At 38.2% G+C, this 20,565-nt stretch overlaps 1 protein-coding gene across 1 annotated transcript in view; it reads left to right on the forward strand.

Moving 5' to 3' along the window:
* STAM (signal transducing adaptor molecule) overlaps positions 1-20,565 on the forward strand; it is a 66,330-nt gene that overhangs the window by 25,202 nt on the left and 20,563 nt on the right. The window contains exons 3-6 of the mRNA XM_075552456.1: positions 14,477-14,552; positions 14,643-14,738; positions 16,283-16,429; positions 18,817-18,907. Coding sequence (XP_075408571.1) covers positions 14,477-14,552; positions 14,643-14,738; positions 16,283-16,429; positions 18,817-18,907 — 410 coding nt within the window. The remainder of the gene's footprint in view (positions 1-14,476; positions 14,553-14,642; positions 14,739-16,282; positions 16,430-18,816; positions 18,908-20,565) is intronic.

Genomic DNA, 20,565 nt, shown 5'->3' on the forward strand with positions numbered 1-20,565 from the left:
AAAACCCATTCCTAGATCTATGTTTTTATTTTTCTTTTCTTTCAATTTATTATTACTGGGGAGTTAATAATACATAAGTAAGTCATATCACTCTGTAGTTCAGTCACGCCAAGCAGAATTGTACAAGTGCTTCCACAATCAGTGTCCAAACATAATTTTTCTTCCTGGACTCCTCGACGTCTCCCTTTTACCCCCGCGTTGACCCCCTCCCCACCAAACCTTTAGTTTACTTGCTATCACTATAGGCTTATCAATTCTGGCTTTCATGTACCAAAACCCAGAAAAACATAACGTAATTTCAAGAGGGTGACCCACCAGTGATATATCATCTCTGAGATACACCTTAAAATGAACTAACAAAAATAAAATAAAGCAGAATGACACAGGTTTGCCGGATAATACTTAGGTTAGTACAGCATACAGGGCATTGGTGGATCCAGACCTGTTTGTCTGCCTACCAACAGTTCACCAATCTTGGCATAGCTGTCTTCTGCTTCCTCAGACACCATGCATTTTCCAACTTAAGTCCTTGCTGTGCGCCTTGAAGATCCAGGATTCAGGTCCCAGCATCCCACAGCATCCATCCTGGGTCCCCACCCAGAAGCTTGTGTCAAAAGTGGCGCATTTGGTGCCTACCACCCAAACACTCTCCCAGCTAGTGTCCCCAAAAGCGTTTTCAATCATTCTTCCCTCCAACTGCAGGTTGGTCATCTTTTCCTACCAACTGACATGCATTTGTGCTTCCCCAGATGTATTTGCTTTCCTTTCCACTCTGCTACGTGTTTTTCCATCAGTATCCCTCATCTCTAGGAGGGCTTTCTACCTGTCTAGGGGGACCACATCATAGATTTACACTAGACAACATCCCCTTCCCCTCGCTTGGCCATTTGATCCCAGCTTATGTGAGGCAATCTCTGGTCAAGTGACCTATAAAATACTTAACTAGAGCGGTACATTGGCACCGATCAGGCTCTACCAGGCTGTGTGCCCCCACGGCCAAACAGCCTGGATGCTGTACTAACTTGAACTTGTGCGTATTCTGCTGCTTGGTCCTACAGCAGTGGGCTCATACAGTGTTTGTCCAGCTCCCTCCACATCTTAAGCTGTTTCATCGCTGTTTTTTAGGGATGTGTAGTATACCATTGTATGTGTATACCAGAGTTTGTTTTTTTTAATCCATTCTTGTACTGATGGGAATTTAGGCTGTTTCCTCTTTCTTCTATTGTATTGCAATGAACATGGGGGAACAAATGTCTGTTTATTTCTTTTGACTATATGCCCAGTAATACAGTAGTTCAATTGCCATCTGTTTTAGGTATCACCGTACCGCTGTCCACAGTGGCTGCACGTATTTGCAGGGCCACCAACAGTAGATAAGAGTTCCAGTATCACCACGCCATCTCCAGCATTTGTTCTCGGTTTTAAAAGCTGGACTTTAGTTATGGTGTTAGATGACATCTCATCTAACTCTGACTTGCATTCCCAGATGGGAGCATTTCCACGCGTGTGTATTGCCACTCACGTTTCATCCTTTGTTAATCGTTTGTTCAGGTCCTTTGCCCACCTGCTCAGAAGGTTATTCGTTTGTCTTGTTTTGTTTCCTTGCTGTAGGCTTGTAAAAGAATGTAGATTTTAGTGATTAGTCCATTGACTGTTATATCAGTACTAAATGTCTTTTCCCAGACTGTGGGCTCTCTTTTTACTCTTTTAGTGAGGTCTTTTGATGTACATAGTGTTTGTTTGTAATAGGTCACACTCATCTATTTTGTCTTACAGAGAGTGTGCGCCCATTGTTATCTCTGATAGCCGGTGTATGCCCTGCAATAAAGCACGTAGGTTGGTCCTAGTTTCTTCATGGAGGATCCTGCATTAAGGTCTTTGATCCACCTTGAGTTTGTTTTCGTGCGTGGGCTGAGGTTGGGCCTTGTTTCATTCTTCTGTGGGTGGATATCCAGTTTCCCCAGCACCGTTGAAGAGGGTGTCTGCTTCCCACTTAATGCTCTTCAGGTCTGTGTCAGCAATCAGTTGTCTGTATGCAGATGTTTTATTTCTGGATTTTCTGTCCTGGTCCATTGGTCCGAGTAGCTTTCATTATTCCAAGACCAGGCTGCTTTGACAACTGTGACTAGTAGGTTTGGGGTTCAGGTAGTGTAGACCACCCACTTTCTTTTTGAGGGTTCTTGGCCTGTCCTGGGCTTCTTCCCTCTCCATATAAGATTGGTAATAATTTTTTCCATTTTTTAAAAGAATGATACTGGAATTTGGATCAGGATAGCATTGAATTTATAGATTAATTTTAGTAGAATTGATATTTTCACAATATTGAGTTTTCAAATCCATAAACACAGGATATTCTTCCATTTGTATAGATCCTTTTTGGTTTCTTGTAGTAATGTTCTGTAGTATTCTTTGTGCAGGTCTTTTGTATTTTTGGTTAGGTTTATTCCTAGGTATTTTAGCTTTGTGTGGCTATTATGAATGCTATTGTTTCCTTGATAAAATTTTTCTGTATTCCCATCACTGGTATATCAGAATCCAATTGATTTCTGCTTGTTAATCTTGTATTCTGCTACTCTACTAAACTCTGTTGTTTTCGGCAATCCTCTTGTGGACACCTTAGGATTCTTCTTGTATAAGATCATATTGTCTGCAAATAGCGAAAGTTTCACTTCTTTACCCAATTGTGTTCCCTTGATTTCTTACTGTTGTCTTATGTTTCATAGAGTGAGTTTGGGAGCTTGCTGTCCCTTTCTGTGTTCTGGAAGGGTTTGTGTTGGATTGGCGTCAGCTTTACCTGAACACTTGGTAGAATTCTCCTGTGAAGCCATCTGTAATTGGTAGTTTCTTGATGACCTTATCAATTTATCCTTTTGCTGTGTGTCTGCTCAAGTTCTTAATGTCCATATGCATTAATTTGGGGAGTGATTTTTCTAGGTATTCGTCCATATCCTCCGAATTATTGAATTTTCTGGAGTACAGTCTTGTAGTGCTGCATTTTAATCGTTTTATTTCATTAGGGTCTGTTTTGTGTTCCCCTGCATCAACCCTATTTCAGTATGTCTGCTCCTCCCCCAACTTCCCTCCCTCATGAACCCTTGATCATTTATCATTTTTTTTCATGTCTTACACCGACAGTGGTCTCCCTTCACCCATTTTTCTATTGTCCGCCCCTCTGGGAGGGGGTTATGTGTAGATCGTTGTGATCCGTTCCCCCTTCCTCCCTCTACTTTCCCTTTCCCCTCCTGGTATGGCTACTCTCATTGTTGGTCCAGAGGAGTTTATCTGTCCCGGATTCCCTGTGTTGCGAGGTCTTACCTGTACCAGTGTATGGGTACCTAGTTGAATTTGGGGCAGTGTTGTAGGTGTCAGGAAAGTATTCCTGACACCTTGTGTACACTAAAAAACACCCGAGTGAGAGAGGAAAGGAGACAAGCTTTCAACAGAAAATTCCAGGTAGGGTAGGTTGAAGTATAAACAAAGTGGTAGACTGATTTATGACGTGGTTCCTATACGAGCCAACAGTCTAGGTTACCCTAAAATACTGTGCTGATTGCTGTCAATTGACATTTTTAAAGTGCAGAGATCTGTTCAGAATGATGTGTGCATTTAAATAAAAATGATTTGTTACCAGAATACAAGGGGGCTTCAAAAAGTTAGTTGGAAAATGGAATTAAAAGGTACTTTATATACTCGTGTATAAGCCACTTTTTTTCAGCGTATTTTTAATGCATTTTTTGTGGTAAAATTAGGTGTCTCAGCTGATATTCAGGTTGGCTTACACTCAAGTATATATGGTAAATGAGTTTTTCCATGAAAATTTTAAGTCCCCTCTTATTATTACTCAATTATTTGGTGTAAAATAAAAGTTATAATTTTCTTAAACTTTTTTTTCCCTAAGAAAATTATTTTTCAAAGACCCCATTAAAAAAAGAAGATTTACCAGTCTTAGAGTAATAGAGTATAGTAGTTTAAAAAAGAATCACACTTTAGGAGGAAAAAGGACATTGTGAACTGAAATGCTCTTTAGTCAGAATTATGACCCAGAAATGTGGAGCCATCATGTTTTGAAAACCACTCCTTAATTCTTTCTCCTAAAAAACCAAAACCCTGCTTTACATTTCTTTAAATCACAAGTACAGGTATTTGAATTTATTTGTGTATCTCTGTACATAAACAAATGTGTGTACATAATAAAAACTCACTGCCATCTAACTGATTTTGACTAATAGCCACCCTGCGTTTATCTAGGTGTGTATTTATATATATATATAAAATAGGCAACATATTCAAATGGCTCAAAAATTAATTTCAAAAGGTGAACATTGAAAAGTCTATATTGTATTCCTGCTTCTCATATCCATATCCTTTAGGTGGCCACTTTTATTAGTTTTGTTTGTTTGTTTTATTGGTTCCTCACATAACTATACCTACCTGTGTTAATAATTATTTAATTAAAATTTTTTCTGTGTAGCTCAGTAAACCAACTAGATCTAATCCCTATTTCCCTGGATAATTTATAGTTTATTTTTTTAAGCTTGAATTGTTTAAATATGTTGTACTTAATTTTAAAAATATGTCTAGAAAAAAATTCTGACTTCTCCAAAGATATCCACATGATTTTTTCGTGTTTAGCTCCAGTGTATGAGTAAATACTAAAGAATGGGCAGCCAGTTCAGTCATATGATGGGCAGACAGTCCCTGTTTGTTTAGCAATCAAGAGGGCTTTCACAATGACTGGGGCACTTTTCTTCAACATTTCTTCAAATAGTAAAGAGCTTTTCTCTCGTAGTTCTGATTGATTTGCTTATTTATGAAAATAGCTTGTAAGATTGAATTATTTACAATAGCAAGTTAAAATTGTATGACTATTTTCTAAATTCATTGGTAGTATTCTTGGAGAATTGTTGTTACTAGTTGCTATGACGTTGCCCCAACTTGTGGGAACCTATGTATCGTAGAAATCAATGTTGCCCAGTCTTAAGAATAATAGCCAGTCTTTATTGATTGTATCTTATGTGCTAGGTCTGGTGTGAGTGCTTTATCATCGTACTTAATCATCACTGCAACTCCTGGTACCATAGATTTCCCAGGTTGCAACTGAGAAATCTGATTGGTGTTTAGGATTGTTTAAGGAAAGGAGCGAGGTGGCACAAGCAGTTTGTGATTGATTTAAAGATTGACGGTTTGAACCGACCCAATGACCCTGGGGAGAAAGGCTTGGTAATCTTCCATAAAGATCACAGGCAAGAAAAGTCCAAGGGACAGTTTTGCTTTGTACGCACTGGGTGGCCATGGGACAGGGACTGACTTAACAGCAGCTAGCCGCAGCAATGTGAAGAAACATTATAATCCCCATTTTACAGATGAGATTTGCCAAGCCTAAGTAGACTTTTTCTACTGTACCACTTCGCCTGTTTTGTTCTCAGCCCACACAATACTAGTATGTTCGGCATGATTTTTCTTTTTTGGGGAGGTCACAATGACTGAGAGATACTATTGATTTTAAGCAGTAGGTAGGGGCAAAGATGCAACATGCTGAAATAATCTTGCCCTTCAAAGTTTTCTTTCCTGAATACCCATTAGTTCTCCTGTTTTGGAACATACAGCTAGTGTCTCTGAATTTTTTCTGTCCTATTTCATAAGTAAAGGGCCCTGGTACCATAGTGGATCAAGCATAGAGCTACTAACCATAAATTCAGTGGTTCAAACCCACCAGTCATTCAGCAGGCAAAAGATAAGACTGTCTACTCCCATAAAGATGACGTTGTAGAAACTCTTGGGAACAGTTCTATCCTGTAGGGTCACTATTGAGTCAGAACCAACTTGATTCTGAGTTTTTGTTTTCATAGGTGATTAGAGGTTAACTGGGTTAAGCATTTCTATTTACTGTGCTTTATTATTATTTTTATCATTTTTCTTTTTCTATTTGGAGTACTTCCAGGAAAATATGCTGTTATTTGTTCAGACCCAGAAGAGGGGTGACAAAAAGTTGGTATTCTTATTTTTGAAAAACATATGGATGTAAATGCTGTTGATTGATTTAGTAATAGAATTTAGACTTAGGACTGCCTTTTCAATGGTAATACTTTGCTTAAATGTCTTAACATCCTTTTGAAAATCAGAATTCACCCTAGTTTTATTATACTAATGTACTTTTCAAATGAAATGTAGAGATTGAGCATATTTGAAATAAAAACCTTTCAAAAAGTTTTACAAAGCATGATATGTCATAAATATTGATTCCTTTATTATCTAGTAATGAACTATTCTTGTAAAGTCTCTCTTTAATGGAAAGACCTTTGTAGGGCATCTATCAGACTAGGACTTCCGACTGAGCTGTCTGTATCATAACTGTACAAAAGCAAATGTAGCAGTAGACATTACCGTCATTGAGTCTGTTCTAACTCCATGGGGGTGAGTAGAACACCGCCAGAGGGTTTTCTTGCCAGTAATCTTCATTGAAGATTTCCAGGCCTTTCTAGTGGATAGGTTTGAACCATCAGTCGTAGCTAGCAGCTTAACACAAACCACCTGTGCCTTCTATGGACCTCTTATAAGTAGACAGACATCTGTAAATGATGTTGTGATGTGCTCCCCCTCCCCACCCCCGCCCCGAAATTTACTCAGGACCATTCAAAGACATTTGAAATCTCATTATTTTTTGGAAGGAGGATTCCAGGAATAGGAGATTAGAAGTCCTTGATCCTTTGACCATAGAATTGAGCTGGACTCTTTGGCGTTGTTTAACTTACTGAATTTAAATATATATATTGGGGCTTCAGAAAGTTCATTGAAAAAGTCCACCTTTTAATTTCATCCCCCCACCCAATTTTTTGACACTCCCTTATACATCTGTCTCCTTCAAGATTTTTTCCCCTAAAAAATAGTAAAAAAGTAAATGACTGCCCATCTGTTGTAGACAGGGTTCTCTAGAGAAACAAAATCAGAACACTAAGCATTTTATATATGTTTATATAGATAGGTAACCTAAGAAATAAATAATTAATCTATAAAGCAGTACAAATGGCTCAGTGCAACCCACTTCCATGAGACAGCTAGTACACTGGCAGCCCTTCAAGTCTTGAAGGCTACTGGGTAGTCCTCTGTGGAACAATTCAGGCTATCTGGCCACAGGCAGCAAACAGCAAGCAGGTCACTAACAGTCAGTCAGATGACAGGGTCCAACAGTCCCCAGCTCAAGAAATGTACTTTCCAGTAGCGTGGCGAAGCAAGACTTGAAGGAACCTCAAGTTACAGCAAAACAGTTCATGGGTTAGGGGTCCCACAGGTAGTGTAGCCTGTAAATGGAGGCACAGAACAAGCAAGGCAGCCACACACTGGTCCGATCAAAGAGCAAGAGGGGGAGAGGTGAGGCTTGCCAGCCTTTTATCTCTCCGCCCTTCAGCTAATCTCAAATGTGTTCATTGGCCATGTTGGCACAGCAAACCTACCTATCACACAATCTATGAGCATCTGTGTTTCAATTTTTGTGTAAAAAAATTGCAGTTGTTACTTTCTGATATTATGAGTATTTAATAGCACTGAGTGTTTTTCTTAGAGTGTGCATGTTTTATACAGCATCCAATGCAAACCAACTTTTTCAACTGTACTCAAAATATCAATTTTACATTACTAATTGAAGATGAGCTAGCTATATTGAACATATTTGAAAAATGGCTTAATATGTTTTCCAACAGAGAACTCTTTAATCAAGGAAAATAGATTCACAGCAGTATTTCCTATGTATCCTGATTTTGAAAACTAACTCTGGGAAATGCTGCAATTAATTTCATGACTTTTTGCTATGGTTATATATCAAATGCTAAGTTTTTAAAAAATGGATATTTTGGGACTTGAAAACAGGGAAGGTAAGAGATCATTCTTACCTTGTTATCTCCTTAAGCCTATTATTATTCCTATCTCGAAATAAAACAGAGGGCATGTTTTATACAAAATTTGAAAATATCAAAATGGAGCCTTGAAAAAATTTTTGAAAGAGTATTTGACTGCGTTCAGTTTTGGGGGAGTGTGCTTTCATTGCAATTGTTGTTCTGGTTAAGTTCTGTCAAGTTGATTTTCCACTCATAGGAGAACTTCCCCATAGGTTTTCTTGCTCTAATTTTTTTTATAAGAGCCGATTGACTTAGTAGCTGCTTGGTGGGCTGGAGCAACTAGCCATTTCATTGGTGGCTAAGCACTTAACCATTGTACTATCTGATCAAGGCTGAAGCGAAGAAAACCCCTCTGGAGCAGATAGCTATTCTGTAACCCCTGGGGTGGCTATGAGTCAGAGTAGATGCCATGTTAACTAGCACCAAGAATGTTTAGTGTGAGGTGACGAAAACATTGGTAGTATGTTAGGCAGGGCTCTCTAGAGAAATGCAATCAGGACACTTAGGAACACACACACACACACACACACACACACACACACAGCAAGAAGGGTTATAACAGCTAATTAGTACAGAGGGCTCAGTTCAGCTCACTTTCATGGAGCAGTTAATATACTGAAAGTCCTTCATCTCATGAGGGCTTCAGTTCAAGGTCGAGGAAGCAGACAGGGAGTCTTCCCTTAGGCAAGATAAGCAGTATCTGCCTGCAGGAAGCAGACAGCAGGGTGGGTCAGCAACAGTCAGCACAGAAAGGGAAGCAGGCACCAATGGGATTTTGAACTCCATCGAGGCCCAAAGCCATAGGATCCACCAGTCTCAAGTTCAAGCGCTGTACACACCAGCAGTGTGGCGAAGCAGATGTCCAAGGCATCTCAAGCTCAAGAGACACGATCTAGATCCACAGGTTGGCTTAGCCCGCAGGTCGTGCAACAAACAGTTGAGGCAGACAACTACTAAGTAGCAGTACTCTCTAGTTGGATCACCAGAGAGCAAGAGAGATGGGGCAGACCTTGCAGAGCCATTTTTCTCACCCTCCAATCAAACTGCGACCTGATTAAACTCTGCCCACACATCCCTATTGACCTAGTTGGCATGATAAACCTAACCATCACTGGTAGATTCTTCTAAATGTATATGCAGATTTTATTTTAGTGTGTCCTTACAAACCCTTCCAGTGGTGTTTATTGCATGGCCCTCTTTCCTCACAGCCGTTGTTCCTCCCAGGATTACTCACAGGGCAGTTCCCCATTTAACTGTCTTAGACTTGTAAGAAAGAAATTCTATGAAAGCTCGTACATTTGCCAGTTAGAAAACAAATGTTGGAAGTGATGTTGGAATTACTAATAAATTTTATAATAAGTATTTCAGTTGTTCCTGATACTTCTTATTGCCCAACAATGATGAATAGTGTTTGTTATGCTCAGCTGCTATGGTGAAGGCACTATTCTAGGCATTAATCAGAATGAACATATTTTAATATTCAACACCAGAGAACAATGTTGGTTTCTTAATAATTCTTATTTTCTTTCAATTTCAGGCTTCTTGCCTAGGGAGTAGGGAGCCAAAGTGGGCAGTTTAGCCTTAAATTGAGGGAGATAACGAGGTTTAAAAGACACACACACACACACACACACACACACACAGCAGTAATGAACATTGAAGCCTTATTGTGTAGTGGTTACAACGTAGATACTGAGGCCAAGCTGTTTTTAAAGTTTTCAACACAGCATCTACTATGATGGTACTCCCTGATCGTTCACTTTTATAATTATCATCTCACAGACTGAACTGTCCATTTCAGTCTGCAGCTGGCATAAGCAAACATTCTAGGCTCAGATTGGGGTCGGGAGCAGTTGAGGAGCAGTGTGATTATATCAGAAAGCTGCCCAGTGTACTCGAGTGCTAGACAGCAAACTGGACGGGTGTGAGGCCCGAGAGAACTAATGCTATTGAGGAAGGTGAAATGCCGTGGATGAAAGGATTTTATAAACTTGATTACTTTTCCCCCTCGAGTTCACAAACTTGAACTTGTTGAAGTACATTTTGTAGTAATTTTTTTCCTTTTTTGTGAAGGATACCCAAGTAATTGTATCTAAACAATACAATTCGGTATTCTTCAAAGTTCACAGTTGATAGCACACTTTGCTAGAGACCGTTGTAATTATCTTTCGCTGTAGCAGAACATTATAAAATTTAATTACTTTAATCCAGTCTAATAGTTCTCGAGTTTGTAATTGATGTATTGATGCAGTTTGCAATTAATATAATTATTGACATGGGTAGATTAAAAATTGCCACCTTGCTAGCTGTTTTTTTTGTGTGTATTTCTTTTTCTCTTTTCATGAATTTATGTCATATTATGATTCTATGAGATATATTTATTTTTATTGTATATATATATATATCTACTAAAATATTTTCAGTTGTTCTCTGGGTTTTATTGTGTCTGTGCCTTCAGTTTGTTTTCTGTCACGATGCTTACAGCTTTGTCTTCCCGTCATTTCTGTTATTAATACCGTACAATGAATGACTCATTTACTTCCAGAAATTCACTTAGTTCTGTTTTATCTAGCATTTCATTTCCATTGTATTGGTATGTGACATATTTCTGATGTTGTTTCTAACAGTTTATGTAAAATCCTCAGCTGCTAATTTCATCACCACTGTCATTTCTCCTTGGTACGTCCTACATGCTTTCCTGCTTCGGTTGGGTAATTTGAATGAACTTTATTTCTTCATGGCTTATTTTGGAGCTGTGGAAGGGTAGGTAGATTTTAGTAGCTTCTTCTAGGTACACTTTACTGAGCACACCATTGCTGAGGCCTACTGCCTGTGATATAGCAGTTGAGCTCTTTTGGACTCAACGCAGGCTTCTCATGTTGCCCTGAGCTCTGAAAACTGAGTGGCAGGAACTCGCCTGCTTCTAGTAAATGGTGTCTCTCCTGACAATGTGTCCAAAGCCCATGAGATGTAGTCTCCCCATCTTTGCCTCTAAAGACCACTCTGACTGTCCTGCTTCCAAGATAGACTTGTTTGTCCCTTTGGCGGTCCATGATGTGTTCAGTATTCTCCAGCACCACAATTCATATACATTGATTCTTCTTCAGTCTTCCTTATTCAGTGTCCAATTTTCATATGCCTGTGAGATCATTGAAAATGCATGGCACACCTTAGTCCTCAAGATGCATCTTTTCATCTCTTGACTGCATCTTCCATGAGCATTGCTTGTGAAACCAAGCAAGATAAAATCCTTGACAACTACAACCTTTTCTCGATTTATCATGATGTTATCTATTGGTCCAGTTGTGAGGAGTTTGGTCTTTACATTGAAGGCGAGATTCCATCCTGAAGGCTATAATCCTTGATCTTCATCAGCAAGGGCTTCAAGTCTTACTCACATTCAGCAAGCAGCCTTGTCTCGTCTGCATATCTCAGGTTGTTGCTAAGATTTCCTCCAATCCTGATGCCACCTTCTTCTTCATAGAAGCCAGCTTCTCTAATGATTTGCTCAGTATACAGATTAAACAGGTATTATGAAGGGATACAACCTTAGCTCATTCCCTTGTACTGTTCACTCCATTGCTTCTTGATCCATGTACAAATTCCTCGTCATGAGCACAACGAAGTGTTCTGGAATTGTCATTCTTCTCAAGGTTTATTCACAGTTTATTATTGTCCACAATCAAATAAACAAGTAAACATGGTGTCTCTTATTCTCTGCTTTCAGTCCAGATCCACCTGACATCAGCAATGATAGCCCTTGTTCCCTGTCCTCTTCTGAACCGGGCCTGACCTCCGGCAGCTCCTTATCAGTGTACTGCTGCAACCATTGCTAGATGACCGTCAGCAAAATTTTACTTGAATCTGATATCAATGATAATAGTCTATAATTTGAGTGGTTTTTTTGGGGGGGGCTGGTCAACTTTCTTTGGAATAGGTACAAATATGGGTACAGTTGGCCAAAGTAGCTCTCTTCAAGTTAACTGACGTAGATGACTAAGTGCTTCATCAGCTTGTTGGAATATTTCAGTTGGTATTCCATCAATTCCTGGAGCCATTCTTTTGGCTAATATTTTCACTGCAGCTTTAACTCCTTCCTTCAGCACCATTGTTTATTGATCATATGCTACCTCCTGAAATAGTGGGCATCAACTAGTTCTTTTTGGTACAATGACTATATACAAGGAAGTACCTAAAAGACCTCAGAATTTCCCCCCCCCCAAGCTATGTTTTTAATTTTTTTTTTACAAAACAACTATATCACCTTCAAAGTACTCTCCATTACACTTAATACATTTGACAAATCCGCGATTCCATCGTTGCTCTTCTAACACGACAAATGCGTACTAGGGAAGCCCCGCCCTGCAGTTTTTTCCTTTTTGGGGGGCAGGGTACCCCTGATATTCCTTCCATCTTTTGATGCTTCCTGCATCAGTCATTATTTTGCCCATAGAATCTTTCAACAATGCAGCACAAAGCTCTAACTTTTTCTTGAGTTCATTCCATTTAAGATATGCTGAGCATGTTCTTTTTTGTTTTCTAACCCTTAAATCCTGAACATGTCATTATATTTTACTTTGTCTTCTTGAGGTGTCCTTTGAAATTTTCTGTTCAACTCTTTGACTTTATCATTTCTCCCAATTGCCTTAGCTACTCTGTGATTTATAGCAAGTGTCGGAGTCTTCTATCATCCACTTTGCGTTTGTCCTTATTTTCTGTCTTCTTAATGACCGGTTTGCTTTCTTCATGAATGGTATTTTGTTGTCATCCCAGAGCTCTTCCGATCTGTCATTTATGTTCAGTGTGCCAAACTTTTTCTTCAAATGTTCTTAAAATTCAAGTGGGACAGACTCAGGGTCGCATTTTGGCTCCTGTGAACTTCTTTCAATATGCTTCACCTTCAACCTGAACTTACAGACGAGCAATTGATGGTTTATTCCACAGTGAGCTTCCAGCCTGCTTTTAGCTGCTATTGAGCCTCTCGATGATCTCTTCCCACAGATGTAGTCAATTTGTTTCTGTACATCCCATCTCGAGAAGGCCATGTGTATTATTGCCATTTGTGCTGTGGAAAAAGCTTTTAGCTGTGAACAAATTGTTTGTCTTGCAAATTTTACCATGCAGTCTCCAGCTTCATTTCTATTACCCAGCCCATCTTTTCCAACTATTATCCCTTCCTCTTTGTTGCCTGCTTTTGCATTCTAATGACCAATAATTATAAGTGCATCTTGATTGCATGATTGATCAATTTCCTACTGAAGTCATTAGTAGAATTCTCCCAATTTATTTATCACTGGCTTTTGTGATTGGTGCATAAATTTGAATAATTGTACTGATTGAAGATGGATAGATATCATCCTATTACAGATAGCATTGTACTTTAAGGTAGACCTTGACACATGCGCTTTTTGATAACCACTGTAACACCATTCCTCTTCATTACATCATTCTGACTCAAAATGGCCAATACCAGTCAGTTTCACCCCACCAATGCCTATGATATTGATCTTTCTTGTTGCATTTCATTTTGAAGAACTTCCAGTTTTCTTAGATTCATACTTTGTATTTTCCAAATTCTAGCTATTAGCAGATTTGTACAGGTGCTTTTTCTCACCTTGGATTGTGCCCTACCATCAAAGGAAGATCCCGAGGTCTCTGCTCCCACAGGATCTACTGTACTCTGGTCAGCAGGGTTCATTCAACTCAGTCCCAATTTTGAGTACCTTCCTTCTGACCCAAGGGGTCAATCTTCTGGTGCTGGCGCTGACAAATGTTCTGCTTTCATGCAAAGGTCTTTGGTATCTGACAGTGTTTCCATGCTACACATAAGATTTTCAGTGGCTACTTCCTGTGAAGTGGGCAGCTGATTACTTACTACCCTCTGTTTCTCGGTCCTCTGCCAAAACCTGTTCACTTTGGGTGACCCTGCTGGCATTTGAAATACCAGTGACATAGTACCCGGCATCACAGCAACACACAGGCCACCACAGTGTGACAGACTCTACGTAACCCTAATGTAGTTATTTAAACACTGTCTTTTTGCATAATTCCCTCAACTCCACCCAGTAAATTCCACCTCTCTTAGCTGTCCTCAAAATCAATTTCTGTCTCTTCCCTTCATTTCTCTTGGGTTCATCCTTCCTCACTGAGATCCAGAAACTGCTCCTAGACAGAAAGTTTGCGTGGAACTCTGGGAGTGCCTGGGCAGGGGTGGAGGCAGCAGCCACTGTTGGTTTCCTTTCCTTGGGGCCCTCTTACTGCACTCCTTGTGGGCCTAGGTTCTCACACCAACATCCTTGAAACATGTATTTGCAACTGGAGTGTAAGTGTAGTTCCATCTATCTGCTGTGACTGGCAGTGGAAGTTTTGCTGACTGTTACTGGCCATTTCAGTTTCCAGATTTGTTTTTGCCACCCAGTATGAGCAGGAAATACTAATATGTGATTTGCTGAATAAACCTATTCATTTTGATAGAAAAATTTAAAGGAATAGTGTTTACGTTTTAAAAATATGTAATTCATAAAAACTATGAATGTTACCTAACTACAGTTACCTAACTAGAGTTAAAATTTCTCTTTTTTTAGACCTAAAGATTGCCTTCGATCTATTATGAGGAGGGTAAACCATAAAGATCCTCATGTTGCTATGCAAGCTCTGACTGTAAGTGGCTCCATTTTAAAGTATACCACGACATTGCCAAATTGAGATTCATTTTTCATGAACTCTTCACTTCTAATTTTATGCTTTTAGCTTCTGGGAGCATGTGTATCAAACTGTGGGAAAATTTTTCATTTAGAAGTATGTTCAAGAGATTTTGCTAGTGAAGTAAGCAACGTATTAAATAAGGTAAGGATGTAAGGTAAGGAACATTATTTCCAGAGAGCAAGTTAAAGCACCCTTCTTACTTCACATATATTTTTGGTCAAATTCTCTACATTCGAAATCCTAGAGGACTTGAGTTATGTGCCATAGAGTCATCGTAGAATTGCCTCATAGGGTTTTCTTAGCTGAAATCTTTACTAGAGAAAGTCACCAACTCTTCTTCTGCAGCTGGTATGTTTGAACTGTTGATCTTTTTGATTATTATTTGAGTACTTAACTACAGTGCCAAGAGGGCTCCTTCAGGAAGGACTGGTTTGTACTTCTTTTTACCCTTTCTGGACACTGGCTATTGAATATATCAGAAAGACTTCACTTAACTTTGAGAGTTATTTCAAGAATATATTTGACCTCTTTTTTGTCACTGAAAAAAGGAAACATGCATGTCTCTTACCAGGTTAAATAATGCCAGTATACTTTAGAAACAGTTTTTGTACATGTATTTGTACCATCCAGGTAATTACATGTAGAAAAATAATGTAGATCTTTAAAGTAGTAGATAGTATGTACACTTCCATAGTAAAAATTTTATGCATTGTAAAGGTAATTACTTCAGACTTTTGTGTGTCATGTCAAGAAAATATTATAAAATAGAAAAAGAGAAAATGCCTCTTATTTTCCTGGAAAAGAAGTATTTTCAGTAGAAAATAACTGTTAAGAAATTCAGTCCTTCTTTTCAATGTGTCTACTTCTTTTCAAATACGATTACATAATAATCTTTTCCTCTTTTCCTAGAATAACTGAATATTCAGTTACACTTAAACATAATTTCTACTAATTTAAAACATTTTTTAACATCCAGAATGTCCAGCAAAATGTGCAAGTATGTATAAAGAGATTCTAATGTCCTTTTTACTATAAGTTGAGAAGATATAATATGCAAACTTGGTTATATAGTGGTCTGCACAGTTGTTTTTTAAAACAAGAAATTATATGAGTATGTTTATATATATAATACTTTCCCAATGATATTTTTGACTTTACACTTGAGGGTGGGAATGTTACTTTGAAGAATTGAAAGTCCCAGGTTGATTAACACCAACAACCCACCACTGTTGGGTCGATTCCAACTCAGCTACCTAGAAACATTAGACCTCAGATATATAAGCTGCACGGGAAAACACACTCTTTAAATTTATTACATATTAAAAGATAGGGATTAAGTGTAAAGGAAAACTATATCATTGAATTTCTCTTTCCAGTGAATGTATATTTTTAATTGGTCCAAAAAACCATTTTTTGTGGGGTTGGGTGGGGGACCCTTCCTGATTTTCAAGCGTTAAGTGCATAATATTCTGAAAGGTTCTATGTTATGTTTATCAAAATAAGTCATGTAACGTATTGATTTTGAAGTGCGGCAACTGCTGTTACAGCACAAACATAATTGCAGTGCCTTGGTTGTAGCCAACCAGGCCTGCTTATTCTCACGCGTCTAGTCTGTCACTAGGGGTAATTTGTGGTCGAAAAAGAGATAACGCTATTATTTTTATTAACTTTTTAAAATTCCTTAGGGTCATCCTAAAGTATGTGAAAAATTGAAAGCTCTGATGGTTGAATGGACAGATGAATTTAAGAATGACCCACAACTTAGTTTAATATCAGCGATGATTAAAAACCTTAAGGAACAAGGAGTTACCTTCCCAGCTGTTGGCTCACAGGTATTTTGGAAGAACAATATGTGTGTGTTGCCGTTTGTTGCTGTCAAGGTGATTCTGACTCCTCCTCGCAGAAGCAGACTGTTCCCTCTTGTTCTCTTGGAGCAGCAAGGGAGGTTGAACCCCTGATTTGTTCCCCCAGGTCTCCTTTTCTCCAAAAGAGTGATAGTTAGTTGTCTTTCCTCTTGTTGCTTCAGACCCAGGGAGTTTTGACTATTGCTGAGGACATTTTGTTAATAACTGTAGTCTTGCATTGGAAAGGACTAGAAAAATATGAATGTGTTTTGTCAGAACTGCTCATTTGAGTTCTCCCAGTATAATTCGTGCACTATAAACAACTACTTTTCCACTGCTTCTCCCTCTATAAATGAATTGGCCTAGCCTTTGCTTTATTTACCTTGACATTACACTTAACAATTTTGTATGTCCATTAAAAAATAGAGGTAGTAATTACTTTAGTATATGACAGCCTTATGAAATGTTCTTAATGATATAATTTCAAATACAAAGAATTGCAGCTCAAAAATAAGGAGATTTGTAACGGATAGGCATAAGTCAGATGATCACTTTTCTTGAAAATTTGCAAATAACCTGTAGAGAAGGAGATGCCAGCAAGACTCAAGGGAAGAGAAACAAAACTCTTTAAAAGCAGCTGACTGCCTTTTCTTCCAACTGTCGTGATTGCCTGAAAATCTTGCTTTTCCTTCCGTGTAGCTACTAGAATCAGTGTACGGCTTTTATGATAGGAAAAAAGCCAGGGGTAGCTTTCTCCTATTTCTTTGCTGTTTTGGGTAACTCCCCGTTAGAATGCTGAGGGAGTCCAGGTTCCTATAATATACGCTAATTCACCTACATGCCCCTTACTGTGGGTGGGGACCAAATGTAGTGAGTGGTGTGAAACCATAAACAGAAACTTCTCCACTGTGGACGAGCTCAACTGAGAAGTTTTGACAAACTTAGTGTAGTTTGTTCTCAAGGCATGTCTAGTCCATCTGAGCGCTTTAAAGATGGGACTATTCGGCAAGATACGGGCGGAAAGGAGGGGATGGATCACTTTATTTTACCCTTGGGAATGTGTGACGTTTGAATCGTTTTATAGAATGATAAATCCTAATTTTGAGAAATACTCACATTTGATAGTTACTCTTACTACTCAGAATAGTTTCTGAAACGTGCAGTAAGTAGGGGGTGTCGTTTTGTGTAAAATGATGTAGGTTAATTGATCATGAATTCCCGACAACAGTAGCAGTGGATATGAACCCATATCTATGAGACTTCAAGTTTGCACTCTTAAATCATATGATAGCGCCTTGTTTAAAAGGCTGTCAGAGGAACAAAGAGGAAGAAATGTCTGAGTAAGGCAACCAGGGGATTTTTATAGAGAAAGTGTTGTTATAGCTACCTCTGTGTTTATTGACTAGCATGTTGAAACTCATCAGGGACAAATGAAGATCAAGCAGTGGGGGTGTTTTTAACCAGAAACAAAGGCATGCCAGGGGTGTGGAAGTCCTGCTGCTCATGGTCTACTATCACTTTCTGCTAATTGGTAGAATGGTTAGAAATGAGGCTAAGAAGCTAGGCGGAGTCTGGTTGTTTATTTGTGTACTATCATATTTCTAAAATATGTTTAAGATAGGCCAGTAAATTCACATATTGCCAAACTACTTATATTTTAGTTTACAAATAGGATCATTTTTTGAGCATTTATATTGTTATGTATTATTAAAAACAACTGAGCCTCTAAAGATAGCATACTAGTTTTTTATCTGAAAAGGACCATTAAATTAAAGATATATTGAATCAATAAAATAAAATATAAATATTTCTTTAACTATTTGTTTTTATAATAGTTATCTTTGTCCCTCTTCCACCTCCTTTTCCCGATTCCAACTTCCTTAACTTTCAACTCCTTTGAATTTTTTACAAATATAAAAGTCGCCTCTGTTTAATTTTCCATCTCCACGTTGCATGCTTAATCTCTTAGTAGAGAACTGGGAAGGCGAACCTAGACCAGTGTTTCCCCAAAATGGACAATACTACCCCCTGAGGAGGCTGAAAGTTAGGAGGGGTTGCAAGTGCAGATACCAAAACTTTATCCTGGAAACAAAAATTTCAATTGCCAGAGGGCAATGAGTATTCCCCCACCCCCAGAAAAGGGGCAGTAGACCAAATAAATGTGGGGACCTATGGCCTAGAAGTCCTATCTTTAAGTCACACACTGCCCCCGGTCTTTTTTGTAATTTTCCCACTTCTCACCATTCTTCCACTTTGAATTCTCTCTTCAGAAGTGTGGTAGCTTGATGCAAAGGCTCTTGCAAGTTCTTGTATCAGTCGAGTGCAGGAAAACTGAGCATGAGTGTTCAAGGGTTATCGTCCTTTCTTTGTGCCAGGCTGCGGAACAAGCAAAAGCGAGCCCTGCTCTGGTAGCCAAGGACCCGGGCACCGTGGCTAACAAAAAGGAAGAAGAAGACTTAGCAAAAGGTTTGTATATTAAGTTCCTAATGGTGAGAATCAGTTAGCCTCCGTCGTTTAATTTTTATTTCTTCTGACATTCAGAAATAAAGTGGAACTCTACAGCCAAAGCCAAAATCTACTTTGTTCTCCTTCTCAGTCATTTTCTTCTTCTCTTCCTCAGAGACAGCCACCATCATATGTATACTTTCAGTCTGTTTTGATATATTTTACTACACATTTATGTTTATAAGCAGTTCAGAGCTCTACTTTTCATTTATCACATTATTTTCATGAACAGTATTACATTCTGTAGGGTGTTTTCACTTGATGTGATCGAGATGATGAAACGTAAATCAAGATAATTTATTTTAACAGTTGTATAATATTGCAGCACGTTAAGAAATAGACTTTATTCTCCTGATGGACAGACTTATTTACTAATTTCATATTATTAATAAATAATGCTACAGTGAGTCTTCTTGTACATGTTCCTTTATATACATATATGACATTATGTGTGAATAAAGGTAGATTTGTTAGATCACAGGCTAAGTATATCTTCAACCTTGCTAACTGATTTTTCTTTTTATCATAAATGAATAAAAACTTAAAACAAAAAAAATCTTACAACTCTTAAAACTAAAGGCATTTGTAAAAACAAGACTGGTCTTACAAAAAATACTAATGGGGAATTTTTTGGATAGAGAACTAAAAACAGACAGCAAACTGAAATCATCTTCTAAGGCGTTATTATTGAGAATTCATCCTACTTAAATAACACACAAAGTGAAACAAAACCATACAAATCAAAATAAGGAGCATTTCCATAGTAAAGACAACAAAAAAAATAGAAGGAGCAGAGTAGATAATAAACAGTCAAATGGAAGATACTTAGTCCTTCACAAAAGACAGGAAAGTATCATAAACTTGGAAAGAAAAAAATAAAAATGAACAAATCTTAAAGAAAATGTTAAAGCCTAAACAAAACAAAAAGGAAGCCATAGAATCCTGTCAATTAGTAAAACAAAAATTGATAAAATCTACAAACAGGAAGCAGCACCGAAAATTAACATAAACAATGAAACAGAATACAAAAATAATAAAATGACAGCAATAAAACCATACCTATCAGTGACAACATTGAATGTCATTGGATGAAATTTACCAGGTAAGTGACAGTAACAATGGATAAGAAAACATGGGCCAATAATATGCTGCTTGCAAGAAATGTCTCAGATATACAGATAGACTAAAAATATCAAGCTAATGGTAGTCAGAAGAAAGCAGGAGTAGCAATATTAATTTCTGATAAAGGACATCAAAGAAACAACTATCATGAGACAAAGAAGGCTATTACATAAGAAGAACGCCACAAATGAATAGGAAGATACAACCGTAATAAACATCTGTGCACCCAGTGAAAAACCATGAAAATACATTCTAAGCTTAAAGGATGGAAGAGACAAATAGACCATAATATGATAATGCTAGAGATTGGCAGGACGCAGAGGAATGGAAGTATGTTAAGTTTGTAATTCAGCAGCCAGAGGGACACATGTAATAGGCTGTCTTGGGGGGGTGGTCAAGATCAAAAGAATAGACATATTTAGGATTTATTCTGAGTGATTCCTTAGGTGAATCTTGAGTACAATTTTCAAATTTCAGTTCTTAGATTAATTGCATCA

This window comes from Tenrec ecaudatus, chromosome 6 (genome assembly GCF_050624435.1).
Source record: "Tenrec ecaudatus isolate mTenEca1 chromosome 6, mTenEca1.hap1, whole genome shotgun sequence".
NCBI lineage: Eukaryota > Metazoa > Chordata > Mammalia > Afrosoricida > Tenrecidae > Tenrec > Tenrec ecaudatus.